This window comes from Colletotrichum karsti (assembly GCF_011947395.1).
Source record: "Colletotrichum karsti strain CkLH20 chromosome Unknown Scaffold1, whole genome shotgun sequence".
In the NCBI taxonomy this organism is placed as follows: domain Eukaryota; kingdom Fungi; phylum Ascomycota; class Sordariomycetes; order Glomerellales; family Glomerellaceae; genus Colletotrichum; species Colletotrichum karsti.
Genome location: NW_024065901.1, coordinates 2,218,024 through 2,233,860, shown reverse-complemented (window position 1 = coordinate 2,233,860; position 15,837 = coordinate 2,218,024). Strand labels below are relative to the sequence as shown.

The 15,837-nt window shown below is 56.7% G+C and overlaps 6 protein-coding genes across 6 annotated transcripts; 3 read left to right on the top strand and 3 right to left on the bottom strand.

The window, feature by feature from the left end:
* Positions 1-540: 540 nt before the first annotated feature.
* CkaCkLH20_00521 (uncharacterized protein) lies at positions 541-1,287 on the top strand (the record flags this gene model as incomplete). Its single annotated transcript, XM_038883241.1, has 2 exons — positions 541-711; positions 757-1,287. The coding sequence occupies 2 exons, from the start codon at positions 541-543 to the stop codon at positions 1,285-1,287; spliced, it is 702 nt and encodes a 233-aa protein (XP_038751946.1).
* A 179-nt stretch (positions 1,288-1,466) lies between these two features.
* Positions 1,467-2,448, bottom strand: CkaCkLH20_00520 (uncharacterized protein; the record flags this gene model as incomplete). The annotated part of the gene is made up of 2 exons (XM_038883240.1): positions 1,467-1,785; positions 1,844-2,448. 2 exons carry the CDS (start codon positions 2,446-2,448, stop codon positions 1,467-1,469), a joined length of 924 nt encoding a protein of 307 aa, XP_038751945.1.
* Positions 2,449-3,745: 1,297 nt separating this feature from the next.
* On the top strand, positions 3,746-5,630 carry CkaCkLH20_00519 (ATP-dependent RNA helicase dbp3; the record flags this gene model as incomplete). Its single annotated transcript, XM_038883239.1, has 3 exons — positions 3,746-5,254; positions 5,307-5,419; positions 5,474-5,630. The coding sequence occupies 3 exons, from the start codon at positions 3,746-3,748 to the stop codon at positions 5,628-5,630; spliced, it is 1,779 nt and encodes a 592-aa protein (XP_038751944.1).
* Positions 5,631-5,682: 52 nt separating this feature from the next.
* On the bottom strand, positions 5,683-7,394 carry CkaCkLH20_00518 (uncharacterized protein; the record flags this gene model as incomplete). Its single annotated transcript, XM_038883238.1, has 2 exons — positions 5,683-5,749; positions 5,803-7,394. 2 exons carry the CDS (start codon positions 7,392-7,394, stop codon positions 5,683-5,685), a joined length of 1,659 nt encoding a protein of 552 aa, XP_038751943.1.
* Positions 7,395-9,609: 2,215 nt separating this feature from the next.
* Positions 9,610-11,080, top strand: CkaCkLH20_00517 (uncharacterized protein; the record flags this gene model as incomplete). The annotated part of the gene is made up of 3 exons (XM_038883237.1): positions 9,610-9,807; positions 10,068-10,844; positions 10,940-11,080. The coding sequence occupies 3 exons, from the start codon at positions 9,610-9,612 to the stop codon at positions 11,078-11,080; spliced, it is 1,116 nt and encodes a 371-aa protein (XP_038751942.1).
* Positions 11,081-12,928: 1,848 nt separating this feature from the next.
* CkaCkLH20_00516 (carotenoid cleavage dioxygenase 1) lies at positions 12,929-14,740 on the bottom strand (the record flags this gene model as incomplete). Its single annotated transcript, XM_038883236.1, has 2 exons — positions 12,929-14,551; positions 14,609-14,740. The coding sequence occupies 2 exons, from the start codon at positions 14,738-14,740 to the stop codon at positions 12,929-12,931; spliced, it is 1,755 nt and encodes a 584-aa protein (XP_038751941.1).
* Positions 14,741-15,837: the final 1,097 nt, after the last annotated feature.

Here is a 15,837-nt window from a genome sequence, read left to right as displayed (position 1 = left end):
CTGCAGCCGTATGGGTCTGCACGGCGTCATCGTCGTTGCTTTTTTCTTTCCGCTGGAACGGCGGACGCGAGCTTGAGGCTCTTTCAAGTGGTGATTGACGGGATGAAGGCAACCTCGTTGCCCTTGCCCTAATCCTCAATGACGGCGGTGTGATTTGAGATGCATCTTCGCTGCGGTGGCTGGCGATGAAACGTATGAGAGGCAGCTCGGTGACAAGGAGTCCTGTGGGCGTAAGTTGAGTTGATTGACACGCTACCAAGGCACTCTTGCAGATGGTGAGCGGTTATGGCATATTGTCCCAGGATAATTCTGCAGACCGGATGTCAACGTGGATAGCTAGTATATTACATACTTAGATGAGCCGACTGGGTCAAGGTTGAGAACTTGAGTGATCGACTCAAATGAAGCCGACATTGCATCATGAGAATCACTACCATATGGCGCTCGCATCATGATGGCTGCTTTATATATCAACCCAACACCTCATAAGGGGTATTGAATCACCCAGATCCAGCCATCAACCTATCTTCATACTCAAACATGGCGCCTTCAGTGCCCTCTCGGAGGATGCAGTGCCCGTCACGCAAGCTCCCCAAGGATGAATCTCATTCCAATAATGATACGCCTTTCGAGCTGGAGGAAAACTACCGCAACTCATCGGAAGAAACCCTGGTGCCCGCCGAGATCGATCCGGTCCGCGGGAAGAAACGAGTGAGTTTAACAATACAAACACTTCAGCCAACTAACCTTCTTTAGAATCTCCAAGTAAAGAAGAGGAAAAGAGCATACGAGAAGTACTCGACCAACCAACAAGCCGCCCTCGACTTCCTCCAAAACATGGACGTCACGACAGACGGCTGGTGTCAGCTCAGCACCCTCGCCCCCAACAAGCCCGGCGGCTACGCCCAGGTCAGCTCCGACGGCGCCAAGAAGTTCTGCACCCTCCAGGAGATGGTCGTCTTCGCCGCCGGCCTGAAGACCTCGTCGGACACCCAGATCTCCCATCTGTGCGACAAGCCGCTCTGTACGGTCCCCAGCCACGTCACGGTCGAGTCGCCCGAGTACAATAACAGGCGCAAGGGGTGCGTGGCGTGGATGCCGTGCGGTCATTACGTGGACTGTCCGCTCAGGACGCTCTGCTGCGAGCACCGGCCGCGGTGTATCACGTTTGCGGAGGGGTTTGGGAGTTATGAGGACTTTTTGGAAAGGGGGGTTCATGAGAAGGAGTTGCTTCCGGATGAGATGTGTTTTCCGAGGAAGAGGAGGAAAGTTCGTTCTCAGATTTGACGGAATGATATAAGAGTCGTACTGGAAAATTTCAATGATATATTGTGTTCGTCTTATATCTCGAAATACCTTAGACTACCGACATGAGTATCAATATTGAACCCACACTCTTACAATAACCGTAAGACATGATCGGAACTCACTCTCAACACACCCATTCTCTGGCACAGCTCACGGCGCTACTTCCGAGGATGAACAGGCGGTGGCGGCGGCGGCCCGGCTTGCGACTCCGTCGTGTAACTATTCGACCCGCCATCACTCTCCTCATCAGAGGAAGAATCCGACGCCTCGTTCGCGCCCGCGAAGTGGAGGAACATCACCCGCACCAGGAACCCGGCGCTGACGAGAAGAGGGAAGATCTGGGCGACGTCGGAGATGTTGTTCACGTCTGATATGTGATTCCAAGCAACAGTAAGCTCAACGGCGGCCGTGAGTGTCGCGGCCACGGCGATGTTGCTGAGCGTCTTGAGCTCCTTGACCACCATGACATGCATCCGCCTGGGGCACTTCGCGTCAGCGGTTTAGTCTGATAATTGTACTTTGGTGGTTGACTTACTTGATTCTGCGCTTCTTCCGCTTCTCGCGCCAGAACGGCACCTTCCATCCCGTCTTCAGCAGGAGTACTAACACGCAGACCAGCAGGATGATGAAGCACAGGAGCGCGTTAAAGGCGATGAAGGCCTTATTGCCGAGGCTGACGCGACTAAAGAAGAAGCCGTACTGAGATTGCGAGCAGGAGTTCTCAGGGACGAACGAGCACCAGAACCAGATGCCCACGGCAGTCCATGCCAGGAGCAGGGTAAAGTTGAGGCCCTTGAAGGCGGGACTGGGCGTTTCTTTGGCCCACCTGAACGGGTTCCAGTACGGGTTGAAACAGGTCAATGCCCTCCAGATGTACAGCGGGACGAGGAAGAAGTAAACGCCCATCCCCAGCAGGTAGACAATATAGATGTCGGCGGGCTCCAGCGGTTCTGTGGACACCTTCACAACAAGACCGAGAAACGCGGCCGTGGAGAGGAGCAGGCCGATGAAGCGTATGTCAGGTAGGCCGGCGACCTCGAGGTATTCCGCGATGATTGCCCCGAACCATTGGATGTAGAAAGCCACCCGGAGGCCCAGCCCGTACAGCTCAGGCTTGCCTTGCACCTGGCAGCTCTCCATAGTGATTCCCGTTGGATGTTGGATGCGAAGATAGGACGGCCGCGGAGGCTCTCTGCACATCCACCCCCACCGGGAGGAAGCCCACCATTTTCTACCTCTCCTCTTTCCCTTCCCTACCTCGCCCCCGTGGGGCACCGCGTTGTCAACGTTCAGGCGCAACGTGGACGGCCATCCGTTGAAGGAAGATAAGAGCAAGGGTCAACGCCGCACTTGTCAGCTGTGTGTGACATGGGCCTCGCTAATGGCCGGGCCTCTCCACGGGCTGGATGATGTGATACCGCGAGCAGCTCGCCATGGGGGAATGAAGTAGGTCCCAATTGGCGGGACGCTGCAGGGTTGGACTACAGATCTGTGCCTGCTGTGGAAGAAGCTCGAAGAAATGCAGACGATGGGCTAGCTCCCGCTTGCAGGGTTGGGCCGTGTTGCTTACGCCGAGGACGCTATTGGCTGACATGCTGTTGGCCTGGTTTACGGCGGCCGGGGGAGCAACATCTGTATCCGTACCCGACCTCCGTGAACCACCGTAAAGGAAGGACTTTGGATGAACGTGTTGAGCTTCGCTTAAGTCTCGCGGGATATGGGACAGTTTGGGCTGTTGTGACCATCTGTTATCCTGATCCGTATGCTCCCAGAGTCATGGTAACGGGAGTATCTGCGAGCTGTCGAGAAACCTTTGATAGTGGATACGCAGACAGACAGGCAGTGTTCGTCGTGCCACAGACATAAGCGTAGTTATCCCAGTCTCTAGAACAGATCACCGGTGCAGTCCCAAAGACCATAGTCATTGTTGGTTGTCGGTAATCATTCAGTCCGGGATGCCTGCATCGGCAGGACGATGTGTACACCCGACTCGACGAGATATTGAGCAGACCCAAACAGGGTCCCCCGTTCTCAGAAAGTGACAGCTGGCAATGAGGGGAAGGCCAAAGTGAGTGGTGATGCGGGCCATAGTAGAGCTGCGAGGCGGGGAGGCGTGGAGACTGATCAAGGAAGGTGGAAAAGCCCGAGTGGGACTCGCACTCCAGTTCTGGTGCGGGGCCGGCCCGAGTCACAGTGTTCTCTGCTGTGTCTCGGCCGAAACGGGCGTAGCGCAGGACCCTGGAGTGGTCTTCGCTTATCGGCTTATCGGAGGCTGGCTTGTACTGATAAGCCTATCGATAAGCAATTTTTTTTTCTTGCCGTCGATGCGCCCGTCCGATCTCCCTTCCCAAGGCCTCGACCCGAAAACCATTGTTCTTGGGGAACCGCAGCGTCGCAAGTGTCAATCCCGTAGCGACAACTCTCCAAAATCGACACAATGGCTGCTACGAAACGTTCCCTCGCCGACAGCGAGGCTCGCCCCAGCAAGAAGCAAAAGGCCGAGGACCTTCCTGCCGCTGGCGATGTCGACAGCGACGAGGCCGCAGAGTTGAAGAAGCAGAAGAAGAAGGAGAAGAAGGAGCGCAAGAAGGAGAAGGAGGAGAAGAAGAAGAGGAAAGAGGAGAAGCGCAGCAAGAAGGAGTCCGCCGAGGAATGCCCCGCTGCTGCTGACGAGGACAAGATGGACGTGGACGAGGACGACAAGGCCGAGAAGAAGAAGCAAAAGAAGGAAAAGAAGGAGAAGAAGAAGAGGGAACAACAGGAAAAGGAGGCCGCGAGCAATGGTAGCAGCGACAAGCCCACCGAGACCGTCCTCGCCGGCGCAGACTATGCGCAGTCCGCCGCCCTCACCGGCCTCCCGCAAGCCGACATCGACGCCTTCATGACCGCCGAGGTCATCACCGTCACGGACCCCACGAACAAGTCCTCCGACCTCCGACCCATCCTGGAATTCTCCTACCTCCCGCAGACCGAGCTCATCAAGAAGAACCCCTTCTCCGCCTACAAGAAGCCGACCCCCATCCAGTCCGCCTCCTGGCCCTTCACCCTCTCCCGCCGCGACGTCATCGGCGTCGCCGAGACCGGCTCCGGCAAGACCATGGCCTTCGCCCTGCCCCTCGTCGAGGCCATCTCCAGCATCAAGAAGCGCGGCATCAAGGCCGTCGTCGTCTCCCCCACCCGCGAGCTCGCCATGCAGACCCAGGAGCAGCTCGAGCACGTCGCCTCCCTCCTCGGCCTGCGCTGCGTGTGCATCTACGGCGGCGCCTCCAAGGACGACCAGCGCGCCCTGCTCAAGCGCGGCGCCGGCGCCGACATCATCGTCGCCACCCCGGGCCGCCTCAAGGACTTCATGTCCGACGGCACCATCGACCTCGGCAACACCCGCTTCGCCGTCCTCGACGAGGCCGACCGCATGCTCGACAAGGGCTTCGAGGAGGACATCAAGGGCATCCTCGGCGCCATGCCCCCGCGCGAGGAGCGCCAGACCGTCATGTTCACGGCGACGTGGCCCGCCTCGGTCCGCAAGCTCGCCGAGTCCTTCATGGTCGACCCCGTCAAGATCACCATCGGCTCCAGCGGCAAGGAGACGGCCAGCGGCGCCGTCGAGTTGCAGGCCAACACGCGCATCACGCAGAGCGTCGAGGTCATCGACCCCAGGGCCAAGGAGCAGAGGCTGCTGCAGCTGCTCAAGCAGCACCAGGCCGGCAGCAAGAAGAACGACCGTATCCTCGTCTTCTGCCTGTACAAGAAGGAGGCCACGCGCGTCGAGGGCTTCCTGCAGCAGCGCGGCATCCGCGTCGGCGGCATCCACGGCGATCTCCGTCAGGAGCAGCGCACTCGGAGTCTGGAGGCGTTCAAGACGGGCACCACGCCCGTCTTGGTTGCCACCGATGTCGCCGCCCGTGGTCTGGATATCCCCGAAGTGAAGCTTGTCATCAACGTCACCGTAGGTTCCATCTCACGCACCCGAACTGGCGTTTCGTTCTAACAATTGCTAGTTCCCTCTGACTATCGAGGACTACGTCCACAGAATCGGACGAACTGGCCGCGCTGGCAAGACTGGCGAGGCTATCACCTTCTTCACTCAGCAGGACAAGGCTCATTCTGGATCGTGAGTTGCACGCTCAACTAAAGACTTTCAAAACGTTTACTTACAAGCGACTAGGTTGATCAACATTCTCAAGGGTGCCAACCAGCCGGTTCCTGACGAACTCTTTAAGTTTGGCACGACCGTCAAGAAGAAGACCCACGACACGTACGGCGCCTTCTTCAAGGACGTTGACATGACGAAGAAGGCAACCAAGATTACGTTTGATGATTAAAAACCTTTCTTGGGAACACGGCTGTCTATCTAGATATGCTATCTAACTGCGGCTATGCAGCACTCGGTCTGCGGGCCGACTTGTAGCACTGCATGAGGAACTTGCGCTCCGCAAAGAGACTAGACATTGTTAGATCTGAAGAGGGAGACCAGATAGAAGATGGAGAACTCACATCAACAGGACGACTGGCACAGAGGCCACGCCGATGGCGAACAGATCCTTCAATGAGGTGGCAGCTCCCGGGGCAATACCAGTCACGCGTCTGATAATGTGTGGCGCGGACAGACAAACGATAGAAGTGACGGCGTTAGGCTGCAATGTAAAAAGTTCAAATGGCGTTTCAAAGGCGCCAAAGTACGATTTGATAAACGCAAGACTCCAGACGATGCGGCAAAGCATGTTGATGCAGTTGGCGAAGACGAGACCCGAAGCTCCGAGATCCATCACGCGCATGAAGACAAAGGCTGCCGATCCAAAAGCGACGGAGAAGACGCCCATCCAGGCTGATTGCCGGTGCACCTGTGCCTCGGTCGCCACGGATGCCACAAAAGCCTCGGCGACACCATTGATGGCGAGCAGGGGAATGTAGTAGCAGTAAACGGCTAAGACGTCGCCGGCACCCTCGTTCGCCCAACGCTTGCCAGCGACGAGAGATAGTAGCGGCGGGGCGGCAACGGGGCCGATGCTCACAATTACTGCGGAGAGCAGAACATAGAACTTGAGCAGGGTGTGGAGGTGTTGACTGGCCGTGCCGGTGTTCTCCTTGGGCGGCTTGCTGGTCTTGGTGTCCTGCGAGGAGAGAAGACGGCTGAAGTAACTGCGACTGCTCTCTTCAATGGGTTGGAAGATGAGACGAGCAAGCAGCCCTCCATAGTTGTTGGCTAGAGCGTACACGCCTTGAGACTTGGGCGTGGAGAAGATGGAGACGAGGAAGGTGTCGCCTTGGGTGAGCACGTGCTTGACAAGGCTCTGGGCCATCATGCTCGAGGCCAGGCTGACGGTCGGCCGGTAGAAGTAGGAGGCGACATATTCTTGACCGGAGCCCAAACTTTTGGGAAGGAGCGAGAAACCATCCGTGGATGAAAGTCGTGAAGCCGACCAAAGGTAGACGATCAAGAGGCTGAGGGCGTACGAAAGCTGTCCGGCGGCGAAAGGCAGGACACCGTACTCCATGCCGACTCTTGACGCCCAAAAGGCACTGCCAAAGGTAACGATGCAACGTAAGAAGGTAGCGATGGACTCTGCCGATGCACGCGTGCCGAACTGCAGTCGTGTCTGCATGAGAACGAAGCAGGGCTCGGAAAGAAGCTCAAGCACGGCAGCAACGGCGTACAAGCGGAGGGCGAGGAGGAAATTCGGGGTGTTGCGTGTTACATTGTCGGCGGATGAGAGGTAGAGCCATCCCAGACCAATCGTGACCAAAAACCCCAGAAGAACTGCGAGATATCCCAGGTTGACGACGGCCTGGCTTTCGCGGCCTACTCGAGTCTTGAGCTCGTCATCTCGTTTGCTGGAGCTAGGGCGGGTCTCCTGGCGTTGGACTGCCACGCGCAGACTCTCCCGGGCGAAGAAGAGAACCGACAGGTAGTAAACCTCGAGCTGTGTTGATACGCCGAGCAGCTGAGCGGTGAGAAAGCGAAGAAGCAGTTGGTTGGCAATGAAGGTGACGGCGCGAGAGCCGATTTGGAGGATGATGAGAAGGGAGGCGCCCCTGACGACGGTTTTGCTGGCGTCTGCCGCTGGTTTTTCAGGGGGCGGCGACATTGCCCACCTCGTCGTCGATTGGCGGTAGACTTTATTGTTGGCGGAAGCCGTCAATAGTTGAGTAGAAAAATATGCGAAAAGATGATATTTGAGGCGACTGTGTTGAAAGCGGATGGATATTGGAAGTTGACACTTGACGATTTCATTAAGACGTCGTCCAATGTGCGCTCAGTGTTCCGGCCGGAGCTGCAGCGGGAGGATCCACTTAGCGCACCGCCTGGCCGAGGTGGGCTCAAGGTGAGGGATTCACCGAGCTACCCACCGAAGGCCTCACCGGGGATGTCACCGAACTGTCACTGATCACTGCGTGCTATTGCGGAGGTGACACCCGAGTTCCAATTGGATATTTCCCATGATGCTCTACAGTGTCTTCGATGATTGGTTCCGAGCGATTTCGCGATTGATGTTCTGAGGGCCGCTCACCAACGGCAATCACCGGCAGAAGGTGGCATATCAGCTGTGAAGTTCAACCCAAACAAATTCCACTGAATGACTTGATTCGGGTAGTCCGAGACGGAGTCTAGATGTTGTATTTTCGCGCTGTTGTTTTTGCCTGACACGAGCGCGCGTGTTCACGCACCGACTCAGGAATGAATCGAAAAGTCAGTTGCGGGGATATCCCAATGTCAATGAAGAAGTATCGACTCAGGCGTCATGTCAAACATGCATGGACTAACCTGCCATGGACGCGCCGTCAAATTGGGCAGTTTCCAGCTGAATGACGCTAGACGGCAAAGGCCATGTCCGTGACGAGCTGGCAATGAGCAGAAGTTATGATGGTGGCTGGTGGTGTGAAGGTTGGCCTCCAAGTTGTGGCCATCATCCATTATACAGATCATATCCTGCTGAGTAACGTCATCGTAGCCTCTGCGCGTCTTATTCGCTGTAAATACCTGGCCAGGTCTGGAAACGGAACACGGCTGGCACAACTGTGAGGACTGTGAGTGAGGCAGAGACTCACCGGTCACTCATTACACAATCTGGGCTAGGTCTCTGGGCAAGCGTGGATAATTTTGGCAGGTGGGGTCGTACCTGGGCGTTCCTGGATTGGCGGGAAGAGCAGGCCCAAAAAGTGGACGCCAAACGACGGCAATCGATCAGGTCTGTTTGGGCAGGATGCGCCTGCCTGTCTTTGGTTGGACGCGAACGTTTCTAAATTCTGTGCCTTCCATGTGAGTCGGCGGGTACGTACTCTTCTAGCTGAGGCTGCTGGCGCTGGATGAAAACAGGAAAAGAAAGGGTACATGCAGGTACAGACAATAGTACAATTGATTGTGCAGCAAATGCACTTCAAAAGATGCACCTTCGAAGTACTTCCTTCCTGCGCGAAGCCTGGCGGCCATGTGCGCTGTCACTCCCGTCCCCTCCTCGTCATTTCCGTCTTCAGTCAGTCAGGTCCCTCAAGGTCCCAGCGGCATCTCACCATCGCATCCTTTCGAACATCTATTTCATCCAAACTATCTCGTTGTAGCCTTAGCGCACGATTGTCCTTTCTCGGACGAACTCCTATACTTGCTCCCCCTTCTTACCTACCATCTTGTTGATATTGCTTACACCTACGCGACTAGAAACTCATCTCGTTATCGCAACCTGTGCCCTACGTCTCGCAATCCTCATCTTGTTTTTTTCTCTCCCGCCTTTTGATGAGATTCATTTCGGCTCGGACCACATGCTCGCAAAAGAAACTGCAGTCAACCCCCACCACACCGGGTTCTCCCCTGTCGGAGTTGCCTGCTTCAAGCCATCGAGAGCCACATTTCTCCAGTGAAAAGACATCCGCCGAAAACACCACCCCAGAGAGGGCCCCAATGATCGGAGACGCGCCCACATCGTGATAACGAACACAATCCAACCCAGCCCGACGCTATCGGATACCTTTTCACCACAAGGTTCGCTGGGCCGCCGCCGCGTGAGAGCCTGACACTGACACGCCTGCGACTGCGACGCGCGCACAACAACCACAAATCGACATAAACCTACCCTCCACTCGCACAATTCCACCAAACTCACCTGAACTCATTCCCACGATCGATTCATCCCCTCGTCTCCATTCGAAAGCCACACGGCCGTCCGTACGGTACCGAAAAACCTCGCCAGCTCTTCCCCACGCTCTCCCTCGGCACCCCGACCCCGACTCCGTGTCTGTGCTGTCTCTCGTCTGAGCTCAGTATGCTGTCCGCCGTATCTTAGCGACGTTTCCTCCGCCGCAATAACGATGGCAGAAACCGTCGACAACCCATCTCGCGACGCCGATGCCATGGCAGACTTCGTCCCATCTTCCGCAACTCACCCCCACAGCGACTCAAAGCTTCGTTGCTGCTGTGGTCGCGACGACTGTGCTTTTTTAAAACACAGCTGCACCGTTCTCGATACCGTCGAAAAAGATGTCCATACCGCTGCTAAGCTCGGCAAGGTGCGTAATTGCTAGACATTTTTCCTCCGTCCTTCTTCCCCGCCGAAGCCGAGAAACATTCCAATATTTCCACGCATGCCTTCCTAATCCCGTGTCGCATCTCAATGCATTCCGACACCTCATTCTTGGTGGTTCATATCAAGACGATGGAGCCTGGTATGGTTTCACGTTGCAAACTTTGCTCTCCTCCTTCGACATCATCCATTTCGTATATAACGTGTGCCACCCATGTCGACATGCCACTAACTTTTGCGCTCCAGGCCCTACTCGCTCGCCACGAGGCATACATGGCTGACGCTGAACGAGACCGCCTAGCCCTGACAAGTCGAATAGAGCAGTTGGAGAACGACAAGCTGGAGTTGCAGGCCGAGAACACGAAGACCGTGGAGGAGAACCGCAATCTCCTGGACCAACTCGAGATGCTCAATAATACCGTCCAGGACTCCGACATCCACATTCAGACTCTGGAGGCTACCCTCTTATCGTCCCAGCAGGCGGTCCGTCGCCTCGAGGGTGCCGCAGCTCGCGCTGCTGAGATGGAGCGACATATCGCAATCTTGGAGCAGGAGCAGCTGCGGCTCCAAAACACCCTCATTACCACGGAATCCGAGGCCCGCTCTGCGATGCAGCGATGGAGGAAAGCCGAGAGGGGCATTTCTGATCTCCAGGAGCAACTGGAACGCATGGAGCAGGAAGCCAAGGAGGAGCGCGAGCGACACGCCGAGGTTCTTGGTCGTATGGAACGTCAACGGGAGATGGAGAAAGAGTTGAACGCCGCCGCCGGACGCCTCAAGGGGGCTGCCGCTGCCAAATCGCTCAATGCAGGCAAAGCTGCGCCCAACGTGGTCTCGCATTTCGTACGCGACTTGCTCCAGGACAATGCAAATTTGCAACTGGGCATGGCAGAGCTGCGAGAAATGCTCATCAACTCGAATGACGAAATACAGGCTTTGAGGGATCAGCTGATGTCCCATCAGCCTATTCATGAGGAGGACGCAAGCGCAGCGTCAACGTTGCGCGCAGAGCTGGCCCCCGAAGTAAGAGAAGTGACTCAAAACGTATCTCAGGAACTGCATATCCACCACCACTACCACGTCGCCGAGAAGACCAAAGCGAAAAAGAAGCGTCACAGTCTGAATCCTGGACTTTTCTCGCCTGCCAGTATCTCCAGATCATCAACACCCCCACCGGCATGGCGCTCCCAGACAACAACCCCGGCAACAGCCCACTCTCACAAGCCATCGACTTCGACGGTCTCCATGGGACCTTCTAATAGATGGTCCGTTTTCTCTGAGCAACCATCGGAATTCGCACCTTCATCAGTCCCCAGCTCTCCCCAGTCAAACCCCCGGTTGTCAATGTTCGACAGGCCAATGCTGGATATGGATATTCCCACATCCCCAACGACGAGTTTGGACCCGACGTCTCCTACTTGGAAGATGTCACACAACAAAAGACCGTCAGAGGCATCGATACGAAGCTTTTCTATTCCCGCTAGACTTCTGAGCGTGGCATCCCCCGCCGCACCAGCAGCACCATCACTTCATGTTACACAGCACGTTTCAGCAACAATTGAAGAAGAAAGGGAGGATACCGGCACAGAAGAAGTTCCTGGCCTCCTGGCGCCCAACGACGAGTACACTGAGACGGAGACAGAAACTGATACGGAAGTGTCCTTCAATAAAGACAACGAACTGCGCCCGAGGCGCTTGCACCGTGCAGTGTCTCACGAGTCGATCATGTCTCTGTCTGGAGGGCTGGACATTCATACGCTCAAATCTCGACCGAGCCAAATGACTCTGCGCCCGCTTGGTGGAGCTGATGCTGTTTTCACGGGCGTCACCGCACGCTCAACCATCTCGCGTGGAAGCGACAAAAGGAGTGACGCCATGCTCCGTGATAGCCTTGCGGGACTGCCCATGCCAAGAATCGTGTCAACGCCCATCCGAGGCGCATCTCCATCAAGCGCCCACTCTCAGCATTCTCAGCACTCGGGTGGCCTGGGCAGATGGGTAAGCTGGCGGCCATGGAGTGGTGGTAGCGGAGTTTCAGTCCCTCCTCGGTCTACTACACCGACGCCTACGCCCACACCATCCAGACGGAGCGGACAAGCCAAAGAAAAGGAGAAGGAGAAGGAAAGAGATCTTCTTAGGGCGCCTGGTATCAACCAGCCAGGTGCCATACCTGGTTTTCAGGAATACTTGGCAGCTCATCAGCGGCGTGGCCCTCCCAGCAAAGTGTGTCCGGATCTGGTCGACATCGATGCTCTGCGAGAAGGGCTTGGGGAGTGAAAAGCATGGATTGACTTTCCTTGCATGAGCTGACATGCGCCCATTCATCTTCTATCGGGCGGCGGGGCTCTGAATGTTTGTTTCGTTTGTTTCTTGGGTCGTGCGGCGTTTTGGCAATCTGGGACATTCGAGGATGGGAGCTGGAGATACCCTACTGCATTGAGCCTTACCTGCATTCTTTGATCGCATTTCCTTTGTTACCCGGCACATATTTCATTGAACATCTATTTTGAGGGCATTTTCCAAGGGATGCCAATGAGATGCACCACAATTTATTACTCAACAGATATAGGACACCAGCGGTGAGAACAGCTTACCGACACTGGGTCTCATCAGAAGTCAGCAGGGCAAAGCTGCCGGTTATGGTTACGAGATGTATTACAGACTTTATTAGAATATAATCCTAGTTATATGTATAACCTTAATTCACGCTGGATGCAACGGATGATCAAACGATGTTCTCATAGCTGGTCGATTGGACCCGGTCTTATTCACGTCGTGTTTGGTAATTATCGCAAGCCAGATGCCGGCAGAACGGAATGCCGTCTGAGTGAAGTCATCAAATGAACATTACTCTACTCGGCGCAAGAAGACAATTGTAAACCACGTATCGCAGAACGTGAGAACAGCCATCAACTCAGAGTCCACATCCATAGAAGTATGCCAGAAGTTGCCGACCCAAGTGCACGAAAACCTCTCTATTCCCAAAGTCTTGCCTCCAAGAAATGCCAAAACACCGGAGAAAACATGATGCATATCCATCATTCTTCATCGTCATCATGAATCATACCAAAAGCAACCAGCAAACCCCCGTCAAAGACGAGGCTAACTCAACTCATCCCCGGCCCCGAAGGAGCGTGAATACCATGGAACCCCAGCCCGACGACGAACCCGCACTCGGCGCGCCCCAACTCCGTCATCGTCCGCGCGTCCAGGCAGAGCAGGTAACTCTTCTGCGCGGTGCCGTCCAGCACGACGCTGAGCACCACGCCGTCGTCCTCGGCCCCCGCCTCCGCCCCGGGCCGCGGCACGAAGATGGGCTCGCCCGGCGTGTGCGCCCGCGGGCACTGCCACATCAGCGCCGCCCGCGCGTCCGCGTCCGTCTTGACGATGGTGTCGAGCAGCGTGCTGAGGCCCCGGTCCGAGAGGCTGTAGACGTAGCGGTGGCGTCGGGTCAGGTAGGCCGGGTTGATCGTCGGGAGCTCGCCGGCGTGCGGGGCCGGGATGGAGAGGAGGAGTTCTGGTTCTTGTGGCGCGTTTTCGGTGGTTTCGTTGTTGGGGATTCGGAAGCGGTAGCGGCGGAGGCTCGCGTAGCCGTTCTTCACGCGGTCGCCGTGCTGCCAGAATTTGTTGGCCGCGTCGTCCCGGTTGAGGAGGACGTCGTAGTAGAGGTTCGTCAGGATGTTGAGGTTCTGGTAGCTCGCGGCCTCGCAGAAGACGTCGACGCCGTCGCCGTCTGCGGACGGCTCCTCGAAGGCGTTGGTGGAGTGGAAGAAGAAGCCCGCGGGCGTCTCGAAGGTCGCGACGAGGCCCTTCCCTTGCAGCCGGTCCACGAAGTACCACCGGCACCTCTTGGACTCGTCAAAGGGCTCGATGGCGTCGAGGAGGTTCCGCTCCCAGGGGACCTTGAGGCCGTTCAGGCCGAGGTGGGTCGAGGGCACGCAGAGCACGACGAAGCTTTTCGACAGGAAGAAGCTGTGGATGTAGGCGGGCCGGGCCTGGGACTCGGATATGGACGCCAGGATCTCCGTCTTGCCGGTGGCGGCGCTGACGCGGAAGATGCGGTAGGTGGCGGTGCGGCCGAAGCCGAGGTTGAAATTGAACATGTCGCCGGTCTCGGGGTCGCGCTGGGCGTGCGCGCAGGACAGGGGCCCCGTGAGGTCCGGGTGGAGTTTGTCCTGCCGGGCGGTGCCGACGGGCTCGAGCGTGTCCGGGTCGATCTCGAGGAGGGGGTTCGCGTCGGTGGAGAGCCAGACGCTGCGGACGCCGTTGCGGTGTCCCGGCGCGGCGGGGCCTTGGACCGTCTTCTCCGAGGAGGTGAGGCCCGGGACGTTCGCGTTGACGGCGACGCAGACGTTGGGGCCGGTGCCCCTGGAGAAGACGCTCATGACCTTGCCGAAAAGGCCGACGCAGGGGTCGCGGCGCTGGCCGAAGGTGAAGCGGCCCTGGGGGCCCGAGGTCTGAATCTCTTTGACAAGCTCATCGCATTGGCGCCGGGAGGAGTAGAGCACGCGGGTGCTGCCGGACGATTCGGGCTCCGGGGGGATGATGTCGAACTTGTGCGTGTGTGCGAGGCCGTCGAACCAGTGGGAGATGTAGTAAGTTCCGTTCGGCGTGTCCTCGACTTTGCAGTAGCCCGGGCCGGTTCGGTATAATGCGCCGGCGGCCCAGGCCGGGATCTCTCCTTGGATTTTGAGCTCGATGGGACCGCGCTCTTCTGTGAGTCCGTCAAACTAGAGGTATGTTTAGCAATGGTGTTGGGAGGTGAGGCTGTGGTGGGTGAGACTCACTCCGGCTTCATTTGGCCACTCATCGTATGCACCTTTGAGACGATTTTCTCGGAAGGTTTCTAGGTCCGTTTCCTCGTCTTCAGCGGTGCGAAGAACGGTTACCGCCGGTAGCCTGGCGGTTCCTGCGGTCATATTGTGTTATGATTTGGGTACTCAAATATCGGGGTCTCGTCTCCTGGTGCATTGTTAGCAGGATTCTACAATGACGGTATGAACTTTGACCACAGCCATGAGGCGACGCCATTCAAGCTTGCTGAATTGCCAGGGCCAGATAATAACTCACAAGCTGTGTGGCCAAAGGCCTTTTCAATGAGGTCGTTGGCGATACTTGCGTTACGTTCAGGACCGTATGTTATGAATGAGGAATAACGGCGGCGACTAGCGGCTCCTCTGAGTTATTTTGATTGACTTGTTGTTAGTGCGCTGCGGCTGCCTAACCCATTCGGGATGAAGTTGCGATGAGATGTAAACCGGACGGCGAAAGTGAGAGTGGCAGATCGGGATCTTAAGTACAATGATGAACTGTTTGATAAAAGCTCGGGTCCGGTTGCCAAATGGTGTTGTTGCTGCAGGTAACTGCAGAGGTAGTTGATGAATGTGTCCGGGATGCCACGCAGCTCCCACGCTAGCTGGTGCGAATGCGAGAAGCTATCGTCGCAGGAGACGCAAGCCCGGCCGAACTGCTGGAGATGGTGGCTGCCAGGCGGACGGGTATGCCACACGGGAGGGCTACGGACGTAGCAGCAGTTGTGGTCGGTACGGCCCCCAGTTCACCCGAGGATATGGGTAGGAGGGTGGGTGATGTTTGGATGTGAGTGGACGGCAGATGGTGTTGTTGGTCGCTCGTGAATGGTGAGCGGGTGAATTGGGACTGCGAGTTGGGTGAAGGCCCCCGAGACCGCAGAGTTGGGCCGGATTGCGAGTGTGGTAGTGACCTGCGGGTTGGAGAGGAAGAAGAAAAGAAAATCTCAGATCGGATCACGCTGCGGAGGAAAGAAGCAAACGTGCCATGCGCCGTTGTGATATATGGCCGGGACGTGCTGCGGTACGGCCGTAGCAGCGGGTGAGGATGTAAGCAAAGCTCGGCGGGCCGGGGTGGTTGAGAGAAACGGTCACTACGGGTGTTTTGCCGAATCAAGACAGCTCCAGGACGAGACCAAAGCCCATCCTGCAAGCCATCGAGTTGAATAGAGGATCCGGATGACTGACTGTAACTTGAAGAGATGTGC